This window comes from Cnephaeus nilssonii (assembly GCF_951640355.1).
Source record: "Cnephaeus nilssonii genome assembly, chromosome: 19".
NCBI lineage: Eukaryota > Metazoa > Chordata > Mammalia > Chiroptera > Vespertilionidae > Cnephaeus > Cnephaeus nilssonii.
In genome coordinates, this window is record NC_137090.1 from 11,684,192 (window position 1) to 11,703,912 (window position 19,721).

General features: G+C 59.8%; 1 protein-coding gene across 1 annotated transcript; it reads right to left on the reverse strand.

Moving 5' to 3' along the window:
* Positions 1-2,524: 2,524 nt before the first annotated feature.
* PPP1R9B (protein phosphatase 1 regulatory subunit 9B) lies at positions 2,525-19,532 on the reverse strand. Its single transcript, XM_079798474.1, has 10 exons — positions 17,646-19,532; positions 13,633-13,765; positions 12,089-12,209; positions 9,751-9,855; positions 8,641-8,776; positions 7,899-8,051; positions 7,734-7,787; positions 4,656-4,885; positions 4,250-4,346; positions 2,525-4,059 (listed from the first exon to the last, which is right to left on the reverse strand). Exons 1-10 carry the CDS (start codon positions 19,014-19,016, stop codon positions 4,006-4,008), a joined length of 2,454 nt encoding a protein of 817 aa, XP_079654600.1. The 5' UTR covers positions 19,017-19,532; the 3' UTR covers positions 2,525-4,005.
* Positions 19,533-19,721: the final 189 nt, after the last annotated feature.

A 19,721-nucleotide genomic window follows, 5' to 3' on the forward strand; every position in this document is an offset into this window, starting at 1 on the left:
TTTTAGGAAACACCCCTGGCTCCTCCGTGGCGTCTGGTCAGGAGAGGGCAGCCTGATGGCAGGGACGCCCCTCATGAGGCTGTCGAGAGATGATGGCAGTGGGCATGAAGATCAAAGACCAAGTTGACAACTATTCAGGATGTGGAAGTGAAGAGATGGACAGCATTTGGGGCCCGGCTGGCCACGGAGGGAGGAGGGGTCTAGGATGACTGCAGGGCTTGGCCCTGGAGGTGGAGCTGGCAGGGATGAGGGGATGGGAGGGATGAGATCAGACTTGGACCTGGTGAGCTGGAGGTGGAGGCGGGCCAGGCCGGGGGAGATAATGTAAAAGTCAACAGCTAGCTACCATACTGCGATGGCTTGGGAGGTGCCAGGCACTGTGCTAAGCACTTTTCTCAGATTAAAAATGAGGTAGGTGTTCCTATTACTCCCCATTTAAAGAGGAGAAAACAGACTTGGAAGAATGAAAGTGGGTTGATTGTTTAAGAGCAGGCGGTGAGGTCCAGAGCTCAGGGGAGAGGGGTGTGGTCTGTAGGAAGAGTTCCCCAATGGCCAGTGTCTCTGCCATCTCAAGTCTCTGAGGGGCTGTGAGGGGTGGCATCTTGAGCCAGGATGGTCTTGGTGAGGACAAAATTAATACTTTAGGGGCTAAAGGGGATCTGTAGGAGTTTGGGGCATCTCTGGGTATCTTTAGAATCTGCTGGCAGCCATGGGGTGCTGGCTGGATTGTGATGGGGAGGTGGTGGTGACTTTGGTGACAGCCTGTTTGTTGTCCCGGGTCTTTATGGACATGGCTTGTGGGCATCTGGTGAGATCTGGGTGGGAGGCTGGAGTGGGGAGATTGGTAATATGGCCCCTGTAGGGGCTGGGTATGTAATGTCAGTGGTGGGGGTGAGGAGCAGGTTCTGTGGGTGTCTGCTAGACCATGGGACCTGGGAGGACCCCATATTCCTAGTGATGCCTACACTTCTGGGAGTTAAGAAAACCTTTATCTGATTTCCCTCCTCCAAAGGCAAGTGTTGGAGTTGTCACCAAACTACCCAACCTCCTAAGAACGGGGCAGGTAACAGGGCGGCCTGCCCATAGCCACCTGGCACACAGCCCCAAACATGGACATCGCTCATGGGCAAGTCACATCTCCGGCCTGAGAAACTCTCAGCAAAGCCACACACAGCACCTCAACCACACACACACTTAGGCTTAGACATGGCGGGGGTGGGGGTGGGGGACTACTTGCCCACCTTCTGGAACATACCATGTGCAGGCCCCTCCCCTAAGACCCAGGACAGGTGAGCAGCAGGATCCCACCCTGGATGCTCAACCCGTCAGCAGAAGCCCTCACAATCCCCATGTCTCCCTCCCCACTCAGGGAGGTCCAGCCATTTTACTTCTTGGCTGTTTTCCGAGCAGGGCCTCAGTGACCTCTAACTCTGGAGCCAGCATCTATGACCTTGTGGTTTGACCCTGGGATTCAGCCACCTAGATATCTTGCCAGAGGTGTTCCAAGAACGATCCACTTGGAGCTTCCTTGAGAGGCATGGTCATCAACCCCAGTTTCCAGGTGACCCTCAGGTGGTGGCGGGAGGATGGGTCCTGTGTGGCCCTGAGGTGTAGAACTAGGATGTTTGAGAAAGCAAGCTGTGGGAAGCCAGAATTTGGCTTGACATGAGTGAGACTTGTGTGACAGAGCCATCCGCAAGGTGCTTCAGGAGCAGGTGTTACGGACCCACCAAGGTGACCTTGAAGTTGGAACTTCCACTTCTTAGGGCAAAGGGAAATAGGAGAATCTCCTTGGGGGGTCAGGCCACTGAACACAAGTGCCTTGTGCTTTGGTTTTCACACACACACACACCCCGGTACCCCAAGCAAGGAGGGGCTAATCCTGGAAATGGCCACAAGTCTTGGTCCTCTTCCCCCTGCTCTCACCTCTTTGGGACGTCACCAAGGTTGGTCCCTGGAACCCTGGCATGTGGGCTCCCAGGCCCATTCATATTAGAGCTGGTGAGTTAGCAGCCAGACCGGCTGGCACAGAGCAGGGGGCTTAGACTATTGAAGGCCTCTCCAGTGGGCTCCAAAGGAGGACCCTGGGGACAAAGTTGCTCTGACATGTCACCTCCCGCCCCCAGCTGCCACCTCCTGGAAACCTGACTCTTCAGGGCGCCTGTGAGAGGAGGGGCTGGGTATCCCCATCAGGTTAGAGGATTTCTTCAGGGAGGGACTTGGGGTTCATCTTACTATATCTAACCCATCCTGGAATTCCATCAGCGGCCTTGTAAAAAGAGGAATGGGATGTACCTAAGGAACTCTCTAGAAACCTCAGCTTTGCCCAGTTGGAATGGATAAAAAAGCATGGGTACTGATGGGGGCAATAGTAGCAGAGAGGGGGTGACTGGGAACCAGGGCTTTCCTCAGAAAGATACTCAGGGACAGAGAAGCACTGGTGGTGGGAGGAGACCGCTGGGCAGACTGGCATCCCTGTCCTCCCTCCATCACCCTCCCATGAATCAAGAAACCAGGCAGCGAGGCTCTGGGGGCTGCGTTTATGGGGACGACCTGACAGAGGGCATGGTCCGTACAAAACCGGAAACAATACATACATATATATATTATATACAGAGACGCAGTCCTGCAGAGGGCGGGATGGGGACACCGGCCAGAGAAACCGAAGCGCCTACGGCCCCACCTGCCTGGCCCCGGCCGCTCCATCTGCGAGGGCATAGGTGAAGTGCATGGGCCCGGGCACTGAGACAGCCAGCTCTTTCAGGGGTAGGGAAACGTCTGGAGACAGGAAGGGGAGAGGGAATACTGATAGATGGCATGGTCTATTTATAGGGGATGAGGAGAAGCCAAAAACCCAGGCTGGGGCAGGGGCTTGGGGGAGGGGCAAAATGAGAGATGGATTCTGAAAGGGGAGGGGGACCTGAGGGGGTCCTCACCTCCCTTGGTCCAAGCCCCAATTTGGGGTTAAAGTGAGGAAACGAGTCAATTTCACTTAGAAAGCAGGCTGTCAGCAGGGCAGCCCTGGTCTCCAAAAAGTTTAGTAAAATGTTGCCCTCCAGTCAAAACATTGGAAGGGTGCGGGTGTGGGTGTGGGTGTGGGTGGGTGAGGCTGAATCTCTGGTGTTAGTACAGGCTCCCATGTGTGGCCTGGGCAGGGCAGGGCCTGGCTCTCAGTGAGAAATGTTTCTCTTGCCCAAGACCAGGTCTCTGCAGCCGGCCCCTAAGCTGATTTCCTCTCTTCCCTAGAATTCCCAGGGCTGGACAGGAAACGCCCCCAGAGAGGCCACAGAACAGTTCCAGGAAGAGGTTATGGCTATTTGGCACCAGGGAAGGGCAGGTGGGAGGCACAAGGAGAAATTGAGGGCTTCTGCCCCCCTTTCCCTACTCTTAGTCCCCTTTTCCTGAAAGGTACGTGAGAAATCAGTGCAGGGCCAGGCCCAGCCTCCAGGCGCTGGGGTGGACTCCATCCCTCCTGGGAGGGGAAACAGGGATGGGAGGAGGTGTGGAGGCAACCCCTTCCAGTAGGAGGATCAGAATGAAACAGAGACAGCACAATGATGGGGGAGGGGAGGGCCAAGAAGGTAGCATCTCAAGTCAAGGAGCCTGTGGGCAGGGAGCAGCCTCCAGGTGGTGAAATGCTGGGAGAGCCCTCAGCCCCATTCCAGTCCAGAGACAAAGGCTGGAGGTTGTAAAGTCTGGCAGTTTGGTCTGCAGGTCCTTGTGTCCATCCACCACCCAGGCCAGCCCTCAGCATCCCTCGGCCTCTGTCTCAGCCCCATGAAGTAAGAAGGAGGCCGTCCTTCCAGCCACCTGTCTGCCCGGGGCCACCATAATGGGGCCTGTGATATGGGCCTTCTGGTCCCTGAAGCTGGGGGAGGTGGGGCAGAGGGGTGGGGGAGTCGGGGCACCTGTCCCCAGGCTGGTAGGGGGTGGGGTGAAATATTGAGGACGGGAGGGAGGACAATGGGAGGGGTTAATTATTGTCTGGTCAAGGAAAGATTCCTGCTAAGTAGAATTGGAATTCCTCAGTGTTTGCAGGTTTCCTTCCAGTTCTGAGATCTGGAAAACAAAGGGGAGAGGGGGTCAGGCCTGGGCACCAGGCAGGGGCCCCACTCCTTGTGTCCACTGGTGGGGACCTGGCCCTGAGCTCTCAGCCAGCAGCATGACTGAGATCCAGAGTGGGTGCCAGATGGGGGCTTCCCTGCTGTTAGCTCCCCACGGCCCTGCCCCCAGGGCACCCTGGGCCTACCTTGTCCAGGAGCTTGTCCATCTCCTCCTTCCTCGCCAGCTCCGACTCCTCCAGAACCCGGCGCTGTGCAGTCTCCTTTTTCAGGAACTCGATCTCCCTGGTGGTCAGCGGGGGACAGATGGTGGGTAAGGGTGTGTGGCCTGGCTTCCATCCTGGAAGTGTCAGGATTCTCAGTCCTATCCTCAGCTCTGCTGGGCAGCTCTGCTGGGCAGCTCTGCCCTCTCTCTGTTCTCAGGTCAGGGAGGCCGAGGTGTTCCCAAAGCCTCTGGGGTCTGGTCGTCATTCGGGCCCAGGTACCCCCACCACGGGCTCTCCAACTTCTATGCTCCTCACCTCCCTACTCAGCTGGGGATGGGAAGGACAGCGACCAAGGCCCCTCAGTGCCCCCCAGCCCCGGGCCACATACTTCTGCTGGTAGTCCTTGATGAGGCGCTTGGCCTTGCTGTACTTGCGCTCCAGGGCCTGGTACTGGGCCTGGGTCTCCCGCAGGTGCTCATCCACAGCTTGGCACAGACTCTGGGCCTCACCCCAGTAGCCCTCCAGCTTCTCCATGCGCTCCTTGTTCTCTTCCACACTCTGCTCCAGCTGGGCCTTCTCCACCCGCCACCGCCCCTTCTCCTGCTCCAGGCTCTGCAGCTGAGAGGCAGGAGTGGCCCTGGGTTGGTGGGGGCCCAAGGGAGCCCAGGAGCACCCCTATCTTTCACTGGGCCAGAACCTCTGGATAATTCTGCAGATATGGAGCCCACTGTCTCCTAACTACTGACTCTTACTTGGCTGAACCTGAGACCGGAAACCGGAGAAGGAAGAGGTGGGACCTCGGTCTCAGAGCTCCCAGCTGGAGTCCCTGACAATGCACCACACTCCTGCTCCCAGAAGGCAGGGGGCCTGGGTTAGTCACTCATTAGCTCTGTGACTTGGGGCAGGGCAACTTCTGTCTTAAGTCTCAGTCTTCTGACCTGTTCAATGGGAGCGATGCCTGCCTTGCCACACTCACAAGGGCTACAGTGAGGTGGTAGATGTGAGAGCGCGGAGCAGGGGAAGGTCACCATGACCCTCTGTCCCCTCTGCACCTCTGGCCTACTGACCAGTCCCTGCTGCTGTGGCTTCGTGAACAATCCTGGCCCCTCTCCCAGCTCGCAGGCTACGCCCGTGCAGACCTCCTGGCCCCAACGGCTCAGGCTTGGGGCCTCTGTTCTCTCTCTCACCGCCCACACCCCTTCACAAGGCCTGGGCTTCTTCACCAGCGGGGGGGGGGGGGGGGGGGGGGGGGGAGCACTAGCGGGGTGTCTTGTATAGGCTCCAAGCCCCTGTCTTCCCCTGAAGGCATGGGTAATTCCCCCATAAGAGAGACCCCTGAAGAAGGTGGGAAGAGGGGGTCCTGGGTTGGGGAGGGTAAGGTGGGTGCATTTGTGCACTCAGAGCCCTGAGTCCTGAGCTCCAGCCCAACATCACTTCCAACTCCTCACAGGCACCAGGCCCCCACTCCGACCCCACCCACCCAAAGGTCCTCCTCCTTCCTGTCCAGCCCACCTCTGTTCACAGGTGCCACCCTCTCACTGTCACCCCAGTGCTCAGCCTCAAGCCTCTGCCGGCCCCTCCAACCTTGTTGGCTGCACATGCCACTTCCTCTCTGTGCCCCAGCCACACAGGCCTTCCTGAAGATCCTCAGGCTTGCCAGGCTGCCTCCTGGCACAGCGTTTGCCTGTGCTGTTACCTCTGCCTGGAGTGTTCCCATCTCCCCGCCCCCTTGCCTCATTTCCCACTAGGCTCACCCCTGGGTTCTCTGCTCAGAGTGTCACTTCCCCAGAGAAGTCTCCTGGAGCACCTCCAACAGCACAGCCCTCCCCCCCACCCCCAATCCCATCAGGCCCTGCTGCTCTTAAGAGCTCAGTAACCCCGTCCTCTCCTACAAGGCCCAAGTCAGTCTGTAACGATACGTTCACTGGTGCGCAGACTCAGAGCTGCCCAAGGGCAAGGACCAAATCTGCTTCTGCCCATCAGAGGGACTGGAATAGTGCTGGTGAGGCAGCCAGCAGATGCTTACTGATCGAAAGCATGAACAGACCTTTGACTTGCCCTGCCCCTTAATGCCCTGCACCCACCCAGGAACCTGGCCTGCCATCTCCACCTCAGAAATGCAGCTCCAACCCAGCCTTCCGTTCCGCACCCTCCGCCATACGCTGGGCAGCCCTGGCCTGCACTGCCTCCTAAGTTTACTGGCCTCCGAGTCCTGCCACCTGCCCTGTGTCCTCCCACTTCACAGGCAGTGACCGTCCTCCTTATGGCCCCCATGTGGCCGCAGGTCCCAGGCTAGAGTCCTCAGGGAAGTCAGGACACAGCTACGCCCACCCTGGCAGCCAGCTCTCTCCTACGTCTCCCACAGGAACAGCGGCTCCAGCCCACGGCCCCCGCCAAAGCCAGCCTCCGAGCTCCAGCTTGTCTCCTGCCAGCGAGCCTTTCCTCTGCCTCAGGCACCTAACCCCTCCCCCAGGCCCAGCTTCACCCTCTCCTTTCTCCATGACAGTGGGTGTAAACCCACACGTGGGCGTGCACACACGTGTACCTCGGTGTACCGTGTCCACATGGCTGTGTACCCCTGCTTCTCCCCACTACACTGAAAGCCCCACAGGAGTTAGAACTCATGTCCTGGCCCAGCAGGGGCCCAATACAGGTTTTTCATCTGAAGTCTGTGCATCTATCTCCATGCCTGCAGGAGTTAGCACCCAACATGCTTGTGTGGGTGTCTGTGTGCGGTGCATATGTGTGACTGTGTATGTCATGTGTGCGTCACCATCTGGGAGTGTTAGCATCAGCACCTCGTGAGAAGGCACATGTCCTATGACACTCTTCCTGCGCGATGGCCGTGCCTGTGTGTCCTGGATCAGAGCAATGCAGAGGGAGTCTACATATCAAGGGCGATGCACATGTGAAGCGTAAGCCCAGCATCTCCGTGCGCTGTCTGCACAGAGTGAATGGCTCTGTGAGTACTATGTGCCTGGGGTCCAGGCTGGCCTGTGCCTGTGAGTAGCTCTGGGCAGTATGCATCTGTCACTGGCCCTGGATGTAGAGGACTCATGTGGGACAGCGTGGACATGAAGACGTCTAGGATGTAAGTCAGTGTGCATTGGGATAACAGCTACTTGTGCAACCTTTTATTGAGCACCTATGATGGGTCAGACACTGCGTTAAGGACTTTTCATGGATTATCTCACTTCGTCCTCACAAGGATCCTATGGTGTTGGCACTATTATTACCCCGTTTTATAGATGAGAAGACTGAGGCACTGAGCAGCAAGTGAATGGTGGACAGACGGGTCCAGAGCTCGAGTTCTTTACACTGCCCTCTCTTGCCTAAGGACAGCTTGCCCTATACGTGCTTGTGGGTAGAGGATGGTAGGCAAGTGTCAGTGTGCAGGTGTGAGGGTGGGGGAGCACCCCTCCAGCCCTCAGACCCTGTTCCTCCCCCTTCCACACACTCCCCTCACCTTTCTTTTCAGCTGCTGGATCTCTGCCTCAGTCACAGCATGCTTGATCTGGAGCTGCGGAGGAGAGGGGCAGGTGCTCAGTTCCCGGGGGGGGGGGGTTGGCAGAGCTGCAGGTGGGATGCTGGCCCACCTTACCCTCCCCACCCCAGGACCCCCTCTTCCCACCTCCTTGAACTTGTGCACCAGCTTCTCGGGCTCCATGTCCACAGGGGACAAGGCATCCTCGTTCTCTGCCAACTCGAACACCTCGATGGCCATCTCGCCACCTGGGAACGTGGGGCTCAGCTCCTCATCCTCGTCGGTGGCGTACTCTCCGGTCTGCGAAGGAGAGAGGAGGCCGTGCACCCTGCCCATCCCAGCCTTCCTCAGGCCTGACAGCCGGGGCTTAGACAGGCAACAGTCTGCCCATGTCAAACTGGGAGCCACTTAGGGGGTTAGGTTCATGTTCCCCCCATCAGACGGGGGCCATACCAGGGGCATGGTTTGTGTCTTCCCCTGAAGGCATGGGTAATTCCCTCATAAGAGAGACCCCTGAAGAAACAGCCTGTGCTCGCTCCCTCACACTAGGGGTCCCCTGAGGTCTGGAGCTGTCTCCTTCCTCAGATTATATCCCCTGGGGTTAGGGGCTAAGCGGTCCCCTCAGAGTGGGGGCTCTCTGAAGAACTCTGTTTTCCTTGTAGGACCTTGTAGGAAGCCTCTCTGAAGAAAGAGGGTGTGACTCCTCCATCAGGGTTCCTGGAGGAAAGGGTCTGCATCACCTCCCCCAGACTGGGGGCTCCCCTAGGACAGGGAAGGGTGCTCTGGGCTTCACAAGGCCTGGGAAAGCGGTGAAGGCAGAGGATGTCTGTAAAGCTCCATCCAGCCACCAGGGGGCGATGCCGCTGGCAGCCAGGCCAGGAGTCCCTACCTCCTCATCGTCCTCCCCATACTGGGCGTATCTCTGCTCCATCATCTCTCGCTGCCATCGCTCCTGCTCCAGGGTCTGCTGAATTAGCTGAGCCACCTCGCTCTGCTCACCGGGCCGCTCCCGGCCAATCATAAACCTGCAGGGACACCAGTGTCATTCCTTTTGCCTCTGTCCTCAGCTGGGTTAACGTCACCATCCTCCCCGCTGGTGCTCCTCTCTCCACACCCAGGCCCTCCCAGGGGAGGTGAAATGAGAGGGCTGAGTCCAGAGGCTGCAGAATGTTAATAATGAATGGGGGAGCTGGGGGCCCTTCTTGAGTTTCCTTCCCAGGAGAGGCAAAGGCCCACTGGCCAGTTTTGGGGGAGGGGTAATGCCAGCCAAACTTCAGTCTGGGCTGCAGGGGACGTGAGTTCAGGCGCTGCCAGTGCAGGAACTCTGACCCCACCACGTGGAGGCAGGGATGGCGAATCTGAACCACCCGGCAGGGCGGGGGCTGTGGAGGGGTGTCTTGTATAGGCTCCAGGGCCCTGAGCTTCAGGAAGGGGCGGGATGATGGTGACTGGAGATTAGGATGGAGAGGAAACAGTGGAACTTCCAGGCACCAGCCCCTCCTCTCCGTGGCCACCCACATCCTGTTTCTCTCCACCACCCTTTCCTGGGGGCAGTGCCCCTCTTGGAGGGGGCAGGGAGTGATCCCTGAATGCTTTGCCAGAGAAGGACACAGGGAGCTTCTAGTACAATCCCCTTAATTGACAGGCTCAGGGAGAAAAGTGCTTCCAATCTGCATGGCATTCTCCCTGTACATCTTGGTTTTTCAATGAGTGAGTCTGCACAGGCAGGGGGAAGAATGAGCCCTAGAGGCCAGTTTGGAGGTGTGGTGGACAGTGGGCCTTGAAGCCCGAGTGCTGGTGGCCAGCAGCGGTCACGGGCTCAGGATGGGAAGGTATGGGCCCAGCAATTCCTTCGGGCAGGGACGCAGTGGGACCTCCTCTGTAAGTTGGGTCATGCAGAATCTTAACTGTGTGTGGGCAAATGCGCAGAGTGGCCGGATAAAGGCCGAGCCTCCTGCCTGCTCCCAGTCCCCACCTACCCCACCCTCCCGGCCCTCACCGCACGCGGCCCTTGGTGTTCCGGAGCACGGAGGCTGCAAAGCTCTGGGTCACTCCCACCAGACTGGTTCCGTCCACCTCCACCAGGAGGTCGTTCACCTGGATCCTAGGGGAGGTGACACTGGTTAGGCATCCTGAGGGGATCTGTGGAGCTGGGGGAGAGGTGGCCCCTTCCCATTAGGAACTCAAGGCTCAGTCCCCACAGGGGCCTGGTACTTTGTCTACCTGCATAAAATGCATGAGGCCTGGGGATCAGGTATCAGCCAGACCCACCTGTGTGTGGGCAGTGAGACCTGAGCAAGCAAAGCACACACAGGTGTCCAGGACCAGGAGTAGCAGCAAGCTCTTCCCATGACAATCACACCCGACAGAGCAGTGTGACATCCAACAGAGATCATGACCGCCATGCACACTGGCAAGGCCCACAGCCCTCTTACACATACAGGTCTGCACAGACCTGGTCTGAAGATGACCTTCCAAATGTCTGCGACCTGCCTCACGCACTCACGTTCACACTCTGTACCTCAGGGTCCTCTCACCCTGATACTGGCGCACAACCCCCAACAGTCCAGCTGTGCATCTGACGCCTGTTCTCCACACAAGGGGAGAGATGGGATGGTCCAGCATGGCCTGCTGAGAGGGATGGAATGAGGGGACCTCCCTCGAGCCCCAGGCCTTCTCACAGGGCTCCTATGTGGAAAGGGAGGACGTGGCCTATTGTAAACACTTCACATGCACACGCCTCACATGTGGGCACGAGCCTGTGGACACACTCTCTCACATGCACACACACTCCCCAAACTGCCAACCAGGTGGCCACGGGGAAGGTTCTGGAAAGTCCCAATGAGGAGGTAAGCGAAAGAGCAGGGACTATCATCTTCCTCTTCTCTGCCCCTCCCCCCCACGCCATCTGCGTTGCAGTGGACAGAAGGCCTCTGACGGAGGCAACCCCACCTCTAGCAACATGACCCCAAAGGCATCAGCCCTCACAGGGATGCCCACTCACCTGTCTCACATGAGAGGGGTCTGCGTTGGAGGTACCACCACAAGGCACCCTTGATGTCAACCTTCAACTTACAACCCTGGCATGCCCTGAGCCCTTCCCACTTCCCTGTTGCAAGACACCTACAGTGGAGCTGTCCACAGAAGGGTCACTGGGCTTCCCAGAGCTCCAGGAGGCCCTTCCAGAACCTTCTGACCCAGATACCCCCTCTAGCTCAGATACCAAAACACAGGCACACATGACACACGCACGGAGCAGGTTCCTCTGCAGGCACACCTGCGCCGTCTGTAGCCACCCCACACACCTGGATCCCTCTGTTCTCTAGGCTCCAGCCACAACTGCCTGCTTTTGGTCCCCACCTGGAACCTCCTGCACCTAATACTCCCTTTTGGCCTAGTTAACGTCTGCTCATCCTTCAGTTCTCAGCTGCAATGCCACTTCCTCCAAGAAGCCTTCCCTGATACCCAGAGAGGTCAAGCCCTCCTTTTTTATTTTTATTTATTTATTTATTATTTTTTTTTAGGGCTGATGATCAGATTTTATTTACAATTTGCATCCTACATTTTGTCACTGGACATATCCCCACGTTGCTCATTGTAAACAAAATACCTCATCAGGAGGGAAGCACCATACTCTATCTATGCGTGCTGTTGCTGTACAGACATTATTTTTTATTTTTCTATAAATACTGTGATGGGCATCTTTATGCAAAAGCCTTTTCTGTATTTAGGATTACTTCCTTAAGGCTTTGGTAAATATTGCCAAATTGCTTTCCCGAAGAGGGTGTACCAGCTACACTTGGGCAGTTGTATTGAGCTGCCCGGTACCAAAGGAAATTTAAGGTTGTAGCCACACTTGGTGGGAGGTCAAGCCCTCCTTTTTATGCCTTCAGGCACCCTGTATTTTTCCTCCATTTCACCATTTTCTGTGTCCACTTGAATGTCTGCCTCACCTCACCACACCACACCACATGCTTCCTAAGGGCAAGTATCTCATCGCTGACTCCCCAGGGCCTGGCACCAGCCCCAGGACAGAGTCAGGAATTAGATATTTGAGGAATGAAGGAGGGAATACTCAAATATCTCCACCAGGCACATAGTCTCCATGCTCTGCTCTCCCTCCCGTGGCGCCACACACACTCAGACACCCCAAACCGGCCCTCGTCTTCAGCGCCCCCCCCCCCCCCCCCGGCTCTAGAATGCGAGTCCATTGCTGTGGCCCCAGGCCTCGACCAGCACCTGGCACAGTATTCTCCACCACCATCTGAGCCCCGCACAGGCCGTGGCCCATCCCGGCTGTGGCCCGCCCTGCAGACGATGGGAGGGAGAGGCGGTACCTGCCATCCCGATGGGCTGCACCGCCCTCAGTCACAGTCTTGACGAAGATGCCCAGCTTCTCCAGGCCCATGTCTGCCCCGGCCCCCATGCCGATGATGCTGATGCCCAAGCCCTCGGAGTCTGTGGAGCAGAGGGCAGTGAGATGGTGGGGGGCCGTGGAGAAGGGGGAACGAGGAGGTCTAGCTCAGGGTTTGCAGGGGACAACGTGAGAGATGCGCCCCATCCCCAGCCCTCACTCTGGGGCATACCCCCCCCCATGCTTAGGAGTGTCCCACACTGGGGAAGGGATGCAGTTCTGTCTACCCGTCTTTGCCAAGTCGACTAGGATGCTCTTGGGTCACTCCCTGCCCTCTGTCCACCCAAGGAATGGATGGGCAGCAGGGCCTGCTGAGGGTGACCCACGTGGGTGGGCCAGAGGCTACTGCGTGTGCACATGCGGGCAAGTGGAGGGATGCGGATGGAGTCGGGGTGGCGCCAATGGGTTCACGCTTCTTTAAGCAATCTCATCCATACTCACAGCTTCAAAGACTTCCCGCTCTTCTCTCCCAGCTGCACCTCCCCTCCCACGGGCCTCTGACATCCAAAGTCATGGTCTTCCCCCACAAACTGGCTCTTCCTGTCTGCCACTCCCTCATGGGGCCTGGGAGTCACCCAGATTCCTCCCCTCCCCTCACAGCCTTTGCCCAAACCAAACCACCACCAGACCCTGCCGATCTACCTCCCAGGACCTCTCGGGTCACCCACTTCCCTCCCGCACGGCCACCATCTTCTCCACACCAGTGGTCCTAGGATCCTTCTCCCCACAACACAGCCTTTTCTTTTTTTAATCCTCACCTGAGGATATTTTCCACTGATTTTTAGAGAGAGTGGAAGAGAGAGGAAAAGACAGGGGAAATATCGATGTGAGAGAAACACATCAATTGGTTGCCTCCTGCATGCACCTGGGCCGGGGAGGAGGTACATGCCCTTGACTGGAATCAAACCCGGGACCCTTAGGTCCGCAGGCTGATGCTCTATTGGCTTGGAGAGGTCTTTGTAGAATACCTTCCCCACACCAGTCCATCTTAGGAAAAGAACAGTGTCCTTCTCATGGTCTCCGGGGCCTTGCTTGCACACCCTTCTTCCCCTCGCTGTCCAAATCCAGCCAAGCCCGCCTTCGCTCTTCCCCCAAAACTCCCCTGAACTCCTTTTCAGAGCTCAACTCAAACATCACTTCCTTGGGGAACCCCCATCCCAAGTCTGGCCAGGTCTCCTGTAAAATGCTGTTATTTCAGCCCCTCCAGGCCGCCCCAGTACCTATTACAGCGCATAAGGGTGTAGTTAGATAGACTGTCCCGTCCATGTCTACCGCCCGCTTAGGTCTCCCATCATGTCTGGCCCACACAGTGCCCTCAGGAGCCTGGCACCTGAAGGAGCACACAGAACTGGTAGTGGGAGCCTGGGGCCAGACTGGAGTCCGGGTGGCTGTGGGTTGCCTACAGGGGCCCCGGGCAGAAGCTGGCACCCGAGAGGAGACCCACATGGCCTGGCCCTGGCCTCTCACCCTTCTCCAGCTCCACCGGGAACAGCTCCAACCTCTCCACCCGCTTCTCCAGCTCATACTCCGCAGAGGCCGCCATGGGATCCACGTCCTCGTTGCGACGATCGTAGTCCTCATTGGAGTAGGTGCTGAACACCTGGGGAGGGGACACTGGTCAGAGGGCAAGGGCAGAACTGGCTTGGGGAGGCCACCGATGCTCCCCTCCTACCAGAGGCCTCCTCCACCCCCGAGACAGGTGGAGGTCTCCCCAGCCCATGACAACCCCAGCTTGGAGTGAAGGCCCTTCTAGTTCTGGAGTCCATGGGAGAGAAAGGGCCACAGCCTTGCCCAGCCCACACCATTATTCTCTTCTGCAGCCCCAACAGTGTGAGCATGGCCCACAGTAGAAGGAAGGGAAGGACCGTGCTGGAGAGACTGCCAGACTCAGGAACCAGGTCCCCAGGACAGAGAACGACCAACAGACAGGGGCAAGGAGCAAGTAAGAGATGAGGGAGAGCCAGGCCGAGGTGAGGGCAGACACAGACATGGACACAGAGGGCAGGGTAGCAGAAGGAACAGGCTGAGCAGGAGAGGGAAAGAGGAGGAGGGGAGAAAGAATGGAGATGCTGGAGGATGCCAGATGGGGAGAGAGGAGGGAGCGGTGTGAGACGCAGGGAGGGGGAGGGGAGCAGGAGACACAGAGATGGAGAGGACAGGGCTGACCTGAACCTGAAGTTGAGGCCTGGGTGGGGGAGGGAGGCAGGAAGGACCACCTCCACCCTCACGGGGGAAGGGCAGGCCCTCCACCCGAGGTGCCCCTCAGATGGTAGGAGCAGAGAGAACACCATGGCCTTGCCTGCGGGCCTCAGTCTCCCTCCAGGACCACCGCTCTCAGAGGCAGGCCTTGGGGAGACAAGCAAACCCAGCCTTCGCGGTGGCCCCAAGGCCAGCTCAGCTCTGCCCTGTCCCCTGTGCCCCTCTGCTGTCTTCCTCTTCCCAAGTCTCTCAGCACAAAGGGGGTTCCCCAGCCCGACCCTCCTCCAAGGAACAGAAGATAGGGCAGGGGCTGTGTGGGAGTGCCTGATTCTGGGACCAGGCAGGGGAGCCCCCAGTGGGAGGTTAACAGCACCATTTGGGGTACCATGACTTGTTCCTGCTGCACTGCCTGCAGCGACAGGTTGGCACCACTTGGAGCTTAGTGGGGGCGAGATTGGGTGGGAGCAGCTCTGTCAGATGACTGGGCCTGAGGAGCTGAAGCGGGGCGCTGCCTTCCCCGAGAACCCCGCCGGGCCCCGCTCCTCCAGTACAGCGTCCCAGGAGCACGGGGCAGGCAGCAGCACCCTGGTGTCCCAGCTTTCGTTTGGGCTCCTGTGTCCATCCCCCCAACCCCAGAGGCTCACTCCCAGGGAGAGCCTGGGAGCATGGCTGGGGAAGGGGAGCTATGCGGCCATGTAACTCATTGCCCTCAATTTCACAGCATCAGAGAAACTCAAGCTCAGGCCCTGAGAGCTCATCATCAGTTGTGCAGCAGGCAGGTGGACTGCCCTCATGACATCTGGCCAGCAGCCTCCGAGCCCCTGGAGGGAGGACGACCCAGTCTGCACCTGGTGCAAATGCCAGGTCCGCTGCCCTGGGCTAGCCAGTGTTAGGGCAGGATGAGACTGTGCCCAGCTGGGCTCTGGTGGGTGGGTCGCCTGTGACTTTGTCCTCATTGCACACGTGTCCCAGGCCCTAGGACAGGAGCTGAGACCGGGCAAAGTGGGTTTGGCCCACTTTTGCATCTGAGTCAGGGTCCCTTCATCACCGTCTTTGTGGTGGCCTGGGTCACCAAACCCCTCCCCCATGCAGTCTCACAGTGTGTGCACACGGGCACACATGCACACACACACACACACATACACACACAGTGACCTCCAAAACACCCTCACAGCCTGTCCTGGGTTCTGCCCTCATCTTCTTTTCTCTGTCTATTAAATCCTGCAGGAAACTCGGGCCTCAGGCTCAGAGGTCCCAGACCACCCCTCACACTGCCCACCATGATGTGACCAGCCTATCAGAGAGCCCTGGGCCCAGGTGACAATCTGGAACTGGGCTCTCTGTCCTCAGCAGAAGCCTCCACAAAGGCAATAATTGGGTCATCAGCGGGACACGGGCCCTGGACTTAGTATCAATGCAGAGTGGGGGCAGGGAGAGGGAAAAAATGGGGACTGCTGCCCAGGGCGGGGAGGAGGAAATCCCCAACAAGGTCAAAAGTCAGACACAATAAGGCAGGACCACATGCCACTGGCTCCCACACTCAGGCAGCGGCAGTCACCAGGGAGTCGGGGAGCACTGCTCCAAATCATGCGCTATTTTTTACCCCAAAATCAGGGTAAGGTGTCAAATATAGACAGTCAGAGGCCCAGGTCTAAAAGATCAAATTCCACCTCTGATGGGGATCAGGCAGCTCAGAGAACTGGTGGTGGTGGTAGGGGGGTTTCCTGACTTCCTCAGTGCCCCCCAACCTTCCTTAGCATCCCAAGAAACACCATAATCCTCAGTTCCCTCCAGGATCTAATGGCTTCAGGATGGAAAGAGGGTTGAGAAAGGACTTTAAGGTCGTAGCTGGGGAAGGGGCTGGCCTGGTGGGAGGGGCAGAGGTTAAGATACTCTGGCCCCTTGAAGAGAGGAACAGAGGTTCAGATACTCTGCAGAGTGAGAGGAAGCTGGGCCAGCTTCAGTGCCCACGAGTAGTCATGGAAACTGCAAGCAAACAGATGAGGGTTTGACTAAGGAGGGGAGAGGCAGGGTCCAGGCCAAGAACAGTCCGGGAACCTGGCACCCCCACGCAGGGGACCTGGCCGCTGAACCAGGGGTAGTGAGAAAGGGCCATCTAGGCTGAATGTGCCAGTCAAAAGTGGGGGGTAGAAAAAAGGGGGAGGTGGCCTGAGGTTCTTCTGTCTCCCCAGGGGCTGCCCCCTCCCCCACACCAGCACTGCTCTGAGGAGCTCAGGGCACTGGCACAGTCTACAAAGACTCACCAAGAGCGGTGGTGTGGATGAGAGGGGACACACTGAGACCTCCCGAAAGGGGCAGTTCCCATCCCTCTTTCCGGGCACCCATAGAACACAGCCAAGAGCGTTTAGGGCCTGCCAAGGCCTTGGGAGTCTGTCCTAGTGAGCAGCCAAGAGCAGAGGCATGCAGGCTGCGGCCAGGTCCCCTGGGGGGGTTCCCAGCCCCACCCCTCCTCCCTGGCCAGCTGAAGGCCTAGCCCCCTCAACGGCCAGCCACACCAAGTACCTATTCCCTGTGGAACCCAACACTTCCCCCTGGCCCACCCAGACCCCAAGAAAGAGGGCCCCAGCACTGGCCTTCCCCCACCCCCAGTCACATGACCCAAGCGCGGCTCACCCTCAAAGAACTGCTTCCCTCTTTCACTTCTGCAAAGCTGGGGTGGGGGCTACATACAAGGTGCAGTTAGGGCTATGGTCCCCTGTTCCTTAATTTTGGGAAGTTCCTGGCTCCTCCCTCCCACATCCTAAACAGCTCCTACATGGGGGGAGTCGAGGGGGGAGCCCAGCCCCCCTGACCCTCTCCTGCCCAGAGCTGGGTAAGGACCAATATGGGGAGGCTCTCCTGTGGAGACACACACACACACACACACACACACACACACACACACACACACCCCTTCCCACCACCAAGCCTTTGCCTCTGGCACCTCTGGAGGAAGAATGACTGGGAATGGAAGGGAAAGCAGGTGCCCCAGGACCCTTGGGGGGGACACGGGACAGGGAGGGGTGCGGCGTGAGCGCTGGGCGGGGCAGCAGACAGAACCTGAGGGCAGGTCCCGGCAGGCCACCCCGGTCTCAGGCCTGAAAATCCTCCCCTTCTGACAAACAGCTGGGACTCCCCCACGCCCCCTCAGGGTGGTAACTTCTGGGAAGGGGGCTGAGTGGCAGGGGCTGACTCAGCCTGCCAAACTCCACGGGCGAAGTGGGGGCGACAGCGTGCACGTGGCAGGGGCGGCGCGGGGCGGGGAGGGGGGGGTCACTTACTTGGATGGGCGCCGTGCTGAAATGGATCTTCCGGCTTGGAACCGGGTCCTCTTCCTCCGATAGCCCCGGGATCTCCATGCACCCCGACTCGGGCTCATAGGGGGGCTCCCCATCCTCCTCGTCGTCTTCATCGTCCTCCTCCAGGGCACTGCCCCCGGAGTCCTCCCCCAGCCCGCTGTAGGCGCTCACGTCCACCAAGTCTGCCTCGGAGAAGTCCTCCCTCTTGGACTCATCCGCCTCCTCCGGGGCCATATCTGGGGCCCGGCCATTGCCCACCCCTCTCTCGGGCGCCCCCACGGTCGCCGCCTCTTCCTCGGGGGCCACTGGGGCCTTGGGCTCTTCGGGTGCGGGGCTGGCTGCGGTGGCCAAGGTGCTGCCGTTCTCCAAGGCCGCGTGGACTGTCACCTCCGCCTGGATCACCTCCCCAGGCGCCGCCTCGGCCTCCGACTCCCCGCTCTCCTCCACCTCCACCGGCTTGATCTTGCGCACCTCCCGGGGCTTGGGGGGCGGCCGGGCGGGGGCCACTCGGTGCTGCGGGGGCTGCTGCCCTCCGGGGCCGCGCTCTTTCTCGGCGGGGGCATCCCCCGACGGGGCGGGCGGCGGCGGCGGCGGCTGGAACACCCGGGACCGCTTACTGACCAGCTTCGAGTTGACCGGGGGCGCCCCGGCGGCCGTGGCCCTGGGGAGCCCGGGCCCGCGGTGGGGGCCGGTCCTGGAGTCGGCCTTCTCAAAGACGGCGCTGAGCTGGCTGACCGTCGGCGACACGGCGTCGGCGTCCAGCTTGTCCAGGGCCTCGGTGCTGCCGTTAAAGCGCACCACGACGTCCAGCTTCCGGTCCTGCAGGCCGGCGCGCTCCTGCCGCAGCAGCCGCCGCGCCGCCGCCTCCTTGTCGCCGCCCGCGGCCGGGACGCTCCGTTCGAACAGCTTCCGCGTCTCCTGCAGCCGGGACGGCGGGTGCGGCGGCGGCGCGGGCTGCGCGGAGGGCGCGGGCTTGGAGTCGAAGCGGCTCACGCGCTCGGACACGCTGGTGCCCAGCTTGAGCAGGGCGCTGTGGTCCACGTTCTCGTTCAGGCTGCTGGCCCTCGGCAGCGACAGGCGCACGCCGCGCTCGGGCGCCCGCGGGGCCTCGGTGGGGCCCGCGGCGCCGACCGCCTCGCCCGGCGGCCCCGCCGTGGTGCCCATCTGCAGGAACATACTTTTGATGCGGTGGACGTTGGAGCCATATTTCTTGTGGTGGGCTGCCTTGGGTGCCTCGTCGGGCCCGGGCGCGTCGGGCGGCTTCAGCGCCTGGATGCCCGCCTCGTAGGCGCTGCGGTGCGGGGAGGCGCTCCGGAGGGGACCCCCGGGCCCCCGCGGCTCCGTCTTCATCATGATGGGGGGAGCCGGGTTCGCATGCCCCCGCTCCCCGCTCCCCCCCTCCAACAGGCGGCTGGCCAAGTCGGAACCACCGCCCCCTCCCCCCCCCAGAAAAGAAACCCCCGAAAGGCCTTTTTATAGGCTCCCCCCAAAACCAAGCTGCCAAAGACAGTTAAGGCCGCTTAAAAAAAAAAAGGGGGGGGGGGACCTCCGAGCCCCGGTGTGGGTCGTCTCCACCAATCAAGCTGCCAAAGACAGCCAGCCCCTCTTCCAAAGCTCGAGCGGCCTGGTCCGGTAGCCCCCGAACCAAATTCGAAAAGCGGCGGCGGGGCCGGTGGGACCGCACGCCCTGCCCGCGAAGCAGCGGCGGAGGCGCCGGCTCACATCGTCCGAGGCGGTGTCAGCGGGGCTGGCAGCCCGGGTGTCCCCCACTCCGGCCAGGGACCTCGGCTCTCGGGGGGCCCGGCACCCCGGTGCCCATGGCTGCTCGGCCGGCCCGGGCCGTTCCGCCGCCGCGCCACCCTCCCTCCCTCCCTCCCCCCCGCGCCCCGATCCTCGGTCTTTCTCTGGCTCAGCCCGAGCGGCGGCTGCCCGAGACCGAGCGGCTGCCCTTCTCGCCGCCGCCGCTGGGGAACTGGCACCGCTGGGTCCTAGAGGGATCGGATTTCCGGGGCCGGCGCCTGTGAGCCCTCCCCTTCCCCTCCACTCCAATGTGTCCCC

Excerpts from the sequence above, each read along its gene's own strand:
- PPP1R9B (XM_079798474.1), bottom strand. The coding sequence starts at position 19,016 with ATGATGAAGACGGAGCCGCGGGGGCCCGGGGGTCCCCTCCGGAGCGCC. Across the intron at positions 4,347-4,655 it reads ATCAAGGACTACCAGCAGAA|GGAGATCGAGTTCCTGAAAA; the intron begins GTATGTGGCCCG and ends GCTGACCACCAG. Across the intron at positions 4,060-4,249 it reads TGGACAAGCTCCTGGACAAG|ATCTCAGAACTGGAAGGAAA; the intron begins GTAGGCCCAGGG and ends TTTGTTTTCCAG.